Source organism: Gymnodraco acuticeps, unplaced genomic scaffold, assembly GCF_902827175.1.
Source record: "Gymnodraco acuticeps unplaced genomic scaffold, fGymAcu1.1, whole genome shotgun sequence".
Taxonomy (NCBI): Eukaryota; Metazoa; Chordata; class Actinopteri; order Perciformes; family Bathydraconidae; genus Gymnodraco; species Gymnodraco acuticeps.
Window position 1 is genome coordinate 195,841 of NW_022991434.1, and position 8,942 is coordinate 204,782.

The following is an 8,942-nucleotide window of genomic DNA, read 5'->3' on the forward strand; positions in this document are numbered from 1 at the left end:
TGGGTTCTGGTGTTCTGGAAGCTTTAAAGCAGCAGAAGTCTCTGCAGCTGACAGAAGGGACTGCAGCAGTCTGCAGCACAGCAGGTGAGAGACACTGCACTGTGTGTGATGTGCTCATGTTGCATTCATTTACAGTTCCTGACGCACTCCGGGGGGGGATGGTAAGTTAAGGCTGTGAAGTTCAAATGTGCTCAGATATACTAATGTTTAACCTCTAAAAATGATGTCTAATTCAACTTCACTAACTGTATCCTATTTCATTCTTGGAGCTTATTTGAATATTGGATATTTGAGGTACTTGTGTTTCATGATAACTGCCATGTTGTACATTGTGATTGTTGTTGCCAACACGTCTCTGATTGTGGTTATCTGTGTGAACAGGAGCTTACATGAACCTATGTACCTGTTTCTGTGCAGCCTGTTTGTAAATGAACTGTATGGTAGTACAGGGTTGTTTCCATTCCTTCTGCTTCAGATCCTCTCTGACATTCACACTGTTTCTGCTCCGCTCTGCTTCCTGCAGATTTTCTGCTTGTACACATATGCAAATACACAATTTTGTAAATTAACCGTCATGTCTTATGACAGATATCTTGCTATCTGTTATCCTCTGCAATATAACACACGTATGACTTCTAACAAAGCGGTTATTCTTATTATTCTGGTTTGGTTGTACTCTTTTGTAAAGTTCTTGATCACTTTATCTTTAAACATCCGTTTGACGCTTTGTGGAAACATCATTGACAGTTTGAATTGTAACAACCACCTTGTTGTGAAGCTGGCATGTTCTGACACTCAGGTGAACAACATTTATGGACTTTTTAACACTGCTTTATCTGTGTTAGGCCCTTTGTTTCCAATCCTCTTCTCGTACATGAGGATCCTCAGAGTGTGTTTCTCTGGCTCCAAACAGACCAGACAGAAAGCTTTCAGTACCTGCACACCTCACCTTGTTTCCCTCCTCAACTTTTCTTTTGGCTGCAGCTTTGAAATGTTTCAGAGTAGATTTGATATGAGCGGTGTTCCCAGTGTGCTGCGTATTATTCTGTCACTGTATTTTCTCATCATACAGCCACTAATGAACCCTGTCATGTACGGACTGCAAATGTCCAAACTAAGAAACATATGTAAACATGTGCTCCGTTATAAACTGAAATAAATGAAGTGTCAAACAGTTTAGCTAAAAAGTTCAACTGTAACTGAATCATGTGAGATCTGATGAAGACATGATTTCAGCAGTGCATTTTATAATGGATAAAACGTTCAAGTATATTCATGAATCCACAAACTAATGTCACCAACATGTTGTAACATTAATAACATTGTAATATTCACCTGCAGTCATATATTCCAATGCAACATATGAAACATAGCCCGATATGTCCTCTGTTATAAACTGTTGGCTGGTCACAGTAAAGATTAAATAACATAAATGTCAGTAACACATTGACAACACGTTTTGACCTTTTTTGAATCTATTGATTTTGCAAATACATATACATGATGAAGAAATAAAGTCATCCATTTAGAACACGGAAAAATATGAGCTTAAAGAGGGCCGGGTGGGAAATATGGAGTAGTTGATTCGATGTATTGTTTTGGGCACCAACCTCTTTATTATTACGTGGCTAACAAAAGTCCTGAGCCTACCGACTTCAATCGGGTGCAAATGCCAAAGCTAAATCAATTGTTTCTTTGTATTTGCAGCGTTCAACCTGATGAATCTGAGTTAGGCAACCAGCCAGCCCTTTCATCATCTACACTAACACAGCAAAGGAGAGATTGGGCTTATTCCTAGAGGTTAAGAGATTATGTAATTGATATCATTCAAAATAAACACTGTTTGGTTCTTGTGCACTCCATAAATCCTTAACTGTTATGGATTACATATCTAAAGTGTTGCTGTGCTATTCATTCTGTGTGGGTATGTGTGCATACAAACTGCATCTGTAGTTTCAGGCCTGCGTCACAAGATGGCAGCGTCTGCATTTCAAGTAGAAGCAACTTACTGAATGTTTGTGCAACATATTGCTTGCAAATGATTCACAAGGAAGAATGAAAAGAGGAATGAAGGGACTTTGTCAACTGAAATGTAGAGCTAATCTGACACACAGTACAACCCACCGGGATTGCAACACATGTAATACAATGTTGTTTATATCGACATATCCAATACCTATCTGCAACAGTGTAAACATGGAGACTCATGGTTATCTTTTTACAAGTTTGATCAAACATAACTGGATTTTCAAAACATACTGGCTTGTTTATTACTGAGGGAGACATACTGTATTGGCATGTGGAAACCAAGATATTACCAAAGTTGCATTCCAAAAAACAGTGTTTCCCACATCCACTATCTGTATAAGCCCCGCTTGCAAAACACTCATACTCAGGGGTTAAATTGGGATTTGATATGTGGGGGGGCTGAGCTCTGTTTGAAGGTGCGAGGGGGGGGGCGGGGGGCTCGACGCTCCTGAATTGTCAACCGGGGGGGTTGTGGCAATTAAACATTGTTTTAAATATAGGGCGTGCAGGTGTTGTGCCGCAGGTTGAAGGCTTGCCGTAGATTGAAGCCCTGTTCGCCGGGACGCGCAAAGGTGACGTCATCGCCTGGATTGAGCGTTTATTGCGCTTTTTTCTCTCTTTAGAATGATATATTTCCCATCAGATTAAAACAGCAAACGGCTGAATAAATAATATGCATACAATTGCGAGGTGGCTCGTTTTAAGGACACAATCTTCGTATTGGAACAAACTTCCGTTTTTGAGTGTAGTCCCACTCTGTTATGTTCCTCCTTCCTACAGAACAGACAATGAAAGGATAAGATGTCATTTGTCAGTATAGTCCTATTTCTTAAAACCTTCTCTGTTGTTTAAGTGTCTGATACCTGCCTATTGATAACCACCAATAGTAAGCAATGATATAACAGTAATGATATAACCTATATGATAATGTCAGACACTGTGTTATTTTCAATCAAGCCTTAAAGATAATGTGTTCAAACTGGCTTCACTCGCTTTGATTGCTCCTTTGAATGTAATGTTCCTCTGTGGTTTCCTACTCGATGCATGTTTGTATTGTAATGCCACTCATATTTTATTTTAAAGTGACATTGAATATTTTGAAAGGTGCCTTAAAAAAAGTGTATTATTGATCTTATATCTGTGCCTATATCACACTATTAATGTTCCTTATTTTAGACTAGGTTAATCCTGGTGTCAATAGGGAAGATCTGCACTGTTCTCTACATAACTTGTTCAGCAGAGCAGGTATTTCTCCTGCCAGATATTGCACCCCGCCTACAACTTTGTCCAGGACAGTCACACCGTCACCAAAATCATACTGGTGTTTGCTGTTCCCCTCTAGTTTGTGCTCGCAAAAGCATTTTACTCTGGGCGCAGCTGGTACAAAATTATAGGGGGGCTTCCATATCCGGCAGCCAGCCACAACTTCTTCTCTGCCGGATATGGAAGCCCCTCTTTAGTTTTTCACCTGCTGGTTCCAGAGTGAAATGCTTTGGTGAGCATAAACTAGAGGGGAACAGGCAACACCAGAGTGATTTTGGTGAGTCTATGACTATCCTGGACAAAATGATAGGGGGGGGGGTTCAAATCTGGCAGGAGAAATACCTGCTCTGCTGAACATGTTATGTGGAGAACAGTGCAGATCTTCCCTATTGACACCACGAAAAACCTAGTCTAAAATAAGGAACATTAATAGTGTGATAGAGGCACAGATATAAGATCAATAATACACTTTATTTTAGGGCACCTTTCAAAGCATTCAATGTCACCTTAAAATACAATAACAAATAAAATATCAAATCAAATCCAATTTTATTTCTATAGCACATTTAAAAACGATTTTCGGTCGAGCCAAAGTGCTTCACATGCAGATAATAAATAACACATTCCTACCGATGTAAACAGAAGACAATAAATTACAACATCAAATATAAAAATCAATCACAGGGAAGTGTCATGAGTCGTGCTCTGCTCTGATTAGAAGGCCAGGGTGAAGAAGTGAGTTTTTAGTTTAGATTTAAAAAACCCCTAGGGTCTGGGCCGACCTCACATGGAGGGGCAGAGTGTTCCAGAGCCTAGGGCCAGCCGCCGCGAAGGCTCGGTGCCCTCTGGTTTTTAGCCTGGTTTTAGGCACTACCAGTAGCAGCTGGTCAGCAGACCTTAACGCTCTGGCTGGGGTGTAGCGCTGGAGGAGTTCAGCTATATAGGCCGGAGCCAGCCCATTTAGTGCTTTAAAAACAAATAAAAGGAGTTTAAAATCAATTCGGAACAGAATTGGAAGCCAGTGTAGTGAGGCCAGAATTGGGGTGATGTGGTCACGCTTTTTGTGGCCAGTGAGGAGACGTTGCCGCTGCGTTCTGCACTAGCTGCAGGCGTTTTAATCGAGGCCTGGTCCATACCCACGTATAGAGCGTTGCAATAATTGAGTCTCGAGGTCACAAGGGGTTGATAACCCTCTCCAGGTCTTTAAAAGATAAAAAAGACTTGGTTTTGGCCAATACTCTTAATTTGAAAAAGCAGGATTTCACTACGCTGCTGACCTGCTTTTCGAATTTAAAGTGTTAGTAAAAGTCACTCCAAGATTCATGACAGAGGGAGGATGTTTGTTTTAAGAGGACCCAGAATGTCAAACAGAAGAGGCTGGAGGTTGGGTCCAAAAAGATGACCTCAGTCTTGCTCTCGTTAAGGTTAAGAACATTTCTGCTCAGCCAGGACTTCATTTCTGTCAGGCAATCCATCAACTGCTGTAGTGAGTGTTTGTCATTTCCTTTGAGAGGCAGATAAATCTGAACATCGTCGGCGTAGCAGTGGAAGGGAATGTTACGTTTTGTGAGGATTGAGCCTAGGGGCAGTATATACAATAAAAATAGGATGGGGCCCAGGATAGAGCCTTGGGGAACCCCACAAGTAAGAGGGGCCTTTGCAGAGGAGAAGGCACCTAGCTGCACTGAAAAACTGCGGTCTGTCAGGTCGGACCTGAACCATGCAAGGGCAGAGCCTGTGATGCCAGCGGACTGTTCAAGCCGTGACAACAGGATGCTATGGTCCACAGTGTCGAAGGCAGCTGTTAGGTCTAATAGCACCAGGACAGCTGGGCTACCTGAGTCGGCGGCTAGGAGCAGATCGTTAAAAACAGAATATGAGTGGCATTACAATACAAACATGTGTTGAGTAGGAAACCACAGAGGAACATGACATTCAAAGGAAAAATTAAAGCGAGTGAAGCCAGTTTGAACACATTATCTTTTAGGATTGATTGCAAAGGTGACGTATACAACAAACGCCTCCCAGCCTTCTTACAGTGCAGACGCGTTTCTGCTTGCTCTTCTACTTTTTTATGCTGTTTTTCTATTTTCTTTTTCTGAAAACTTCGAGCAGCGGCTCCTGGACATTAACTTATCACTGCGACAGTTATTCTTCGTAAATAGACGGAGGGTTTCAGCCATATTTCAATATTTTTACGACGACCTCAGTCTTACAGTGGCGTGGCCTAGCAACAGCTAAAGCCTGGTACTGCATGCTATTTAGCTTAAGCTAGTTAGCAGCAAAATGCCTCCGTTCTCTACAGATGACTTCCACAAACTTCTACAGAGGATTGCAGAGTTGGAAATTAAAATACAACGGTTGGGAGTTAACGTGGAAGTGAATAGACTAGGTTGGAATGACACCACTTTACCAGTGTTGCAAAATAATGGACAAAGGCATGCTAACTCAAAGCTAGTTAGCAGCTACAAGGATTCCAATGAACAGGAGGGCTGTGTACCGGGTAATACATCTACAAGTGGTAGTCCTCCCTCGAACTCTCTGGGTGCAAAACCGACGAGTAAATCATTTCCATGGGATTTGGGAGGACGAATAACAGGCAGAGCCCAGCGCTCTGAAATCTGTGATGCGACCGGCTGGCCTGCATTGTTATCACCCAGGAAGAGCGCCTCTTCAACCCCTATTCCTACTAGGAAACAGCCGTGGACAGCTGCTAAAGGGAGAACTAAAAACAATCCTCCTAAACCACCGAGTGTGCCAATCCAGAACAGATACGCTCCACTGACGCAGAACCGGAGATCTCTTTCTGATGACCTGGATAACCTGTCCTCTTCACACAGCAGGGTAAGGACCAATAGCTACTCCAAAAGTAAAAGGCTAGAGGGAAAGCTAACGACTGGGCCTGCAACTCTGATTGTGGGTGACTCTGCTGTAAGAGATGTAAAAGGTCTGTGTTGTAAGAACAACACCAAAGTACTCTGTTTTCCCAAGGATATGGTCTCTGACTTGGCTGAGAAGATCCTGCATATTGGGGCTGAACATCCGACTGTGAAAAATGTGGTACTACACATTGGAACAAATTATGTTGTGAAACAACAGTCAGAAGTGCTGAAAAAATACTTTAAATGTCTGTTGGAAACCGTCAGCTCTCTAAATGCAGAGGTGTTCATCAGTGGCCCTCTACCGCCAGTCAGAAGAGGAGTGGAGAGATTCAGCAGATTGTTTGCACTGAACACCTGGCTTTCAACTACCTGTACTGACCAGTGGCGTTTTCTCCCGGAGGCCAAGGGAAGCCAGGCTTCCCCTGTTTTTTTAGGATTGTAGTTATAATTTAAATAAATAAATTAAAAATACTTTGTTTTGTTTTGATAATTCTCCTTGCTGTGTGTTGCTAGCCGGGCCCGTCTCTCCCCCATTCTCATTGAGTATTTTACAAAGATTGAAACAAACAGCGCCCCTCTAGATGTTATGGTGAAACAGTAGATTGCACTCACTGTTGCGAGAGGAGGCCAGCCGAATCTGGCTTCCCTTGGTGAAAAAAAATTGAGGGATTGACCAATCAGATGAGGCCCACGTGATGCCCCTGCCAACCTGTGATTGGTCAGGGCCATGCCAAGGGAAGCCAGCCGCCTCTTGCTTCCCTTCAGAGGCGGCTGGCGATTTGATTGGACACTGCCATCCAATCAAATCACATCAACATCAGTTTTAATACTGTAACTGTCATCACCGCCGTTAGAAATTATCAAGCAAATGAAGCATTATGGAGGGTGGAGATTTGGCGTACTTAATCAAACATAACTTTACTAAACTTCCGCTACAGCAGCAACAGAAAATTAAATCAGATGACAGGCCAATGCCCGCACTCGAGCTGTGTGTACACAGAGGAAAAAGGGAGAGAATCGGACATTCAATGAGGACAATTATGTCCGCACGGAGTGGCTAACTGGAAGCGCTAAACTTCAGCGTCTATTTTGCTGGCCATGTCTTCTTTTTGACAAGTATTCGTGCTCCCTGAACAATCCTTGGGCAACTTCAGGATTCATCGACCTTGCCAACCTGTCACGGGTAATTGAGAGGCACGGTAAATCCAAAAAATCACATAGATTGTGTGATTGTCTGCATACATTAATAAGTAAAATGCTTACATTAATAAGGAGAGAGTTTCAGCTGGAGAGTGCGTGCGGACCTTTCGGTTAGATAACAGGCCTGTGCAAGTCCTGCATCTGTGTGATACAAATGTGTGTAAAATGATACCGGGCGCTGTAATCACTCATCTGGTTACGTTATTGACCACCCCCCCCGACCCAAAAAATGGGCTTCCCCTACATTTTTCCCCACGCCACGCCACGCTACTGGTACTGACCATTCTGTCCATTTTATTGACAACTTTAACTTTTTCTGGGACCGCAGACATATTTTCAAGGCAAATGGAGTTTGCCTGAACAAGTCAGTAGAGAAATTGTTTATTTCTAACGTATTCAACTGCATGCGTCATCAATCTGTTCCCTCTGCGAAGGACAAAGCGGCAAGAGGAAACAAAACAGGAGAAAGACCCAACACATCGCACAGAAAACCTTGAAGAAGTATCACTGTACCCGCCTGAGGAATGTCTTGATTATGGGAGACAAATGGAGGAGTCTCCACCGCCCTTCACCCCCCCCTATCACCTCTGAGGATACTCTTCCTTCACCCCACAGCTCTCTCTACTCTCCGTTCACCCTTTAACCCTCGCCCACCCTCCTGGAGATCGCTGAACAGATGAAGGAGATACAGAGGGTTGGCACCGATTCCTTCCTGGAGTTCAAAGACCAAACTAAGGCGATACGCAGGGCTGGCAGCATGTCCTTTACCCCCGCTCCTGACCGACGCCCACCAAAATCACTGAAGCAGAGACGCGCACCACCTTCCCCTGGACGCGCACCAACACCCCCGTCACCATGCCTCCCACAATCATCCGGACCAAAACGTCCTCCCCCCCTTCAAGACTGCTGTCTCCGAAGCCTGATAAGGATGTGTGTGTAAAAAACGCAAACACAGACTGATATATGCTGGGTCCAGGCTCAAGGGCGAATGGTACTCTCAACTATTTCCAGGACATGCCGGGGCCCTGCCTGCCTGTAGCTTTGCCGATATCTGTGTTGATAGGTAATAGATTAAGAGCGGTGAATCAGCTTAGACACAGGAAGCGCTCAAAAGTTTGTGTGAGTTTATCACATTTAGAAGTGATTCCATGTCAGCCACTGCTTGCCACAAAAAATCTGACTGATAGTGTATTCAACAAACTTAAACTAGCTTGACAGAGGACAATGCTTTAAAGATGGCGGCAGCGTGAAAAGCTGGGTAGCTCCTCAACCCCACAAGAAGGATAAGAAGAAGGATATGGTGCTTTAAATATCTCTGTTTGCGCTCACAACTAAACATTAACAGGGGATGAATTTGCGATCAGGTGTAACGGCGGACAAACAACTTTACCAGGCAAGAAACGAACGAACAAACAATTTGCGTCCCCACAATGGCGGAAGTAGGAGAAATAAAACATCCGATGCTCGAAATGAAGGAAGCAATATCGAAAGAGATCAAAGACTTCAGAATGGATCTCAATGAATTTCGAGCTGAGACGGATAAGGAACAGAACTACGCACAGATCAAAC

General features: G+C 43.4%; 1 protein-coding gene across 1 annotated transcript; it reads left to right on the forward strand.

Annotated features, from left to right (window-relative positions):
- The first annotated feature begins 220 nt into the window (after positions 1-220).
- Positions 221-1,159, forward strand: LOC117532543 (olfactory receptor 10A6-like). The gene has a single exon (XM_034195872.1). It carries the CDS (start codon positions 221-223, stop codon positions 1,157-1,159), a length of 939 nt encoding a protein of 312 aa, XP_034051763.1.
- The last annotated feature ends 7,783 nt before the right edge of the window (positions 1,160-8,942 follow it).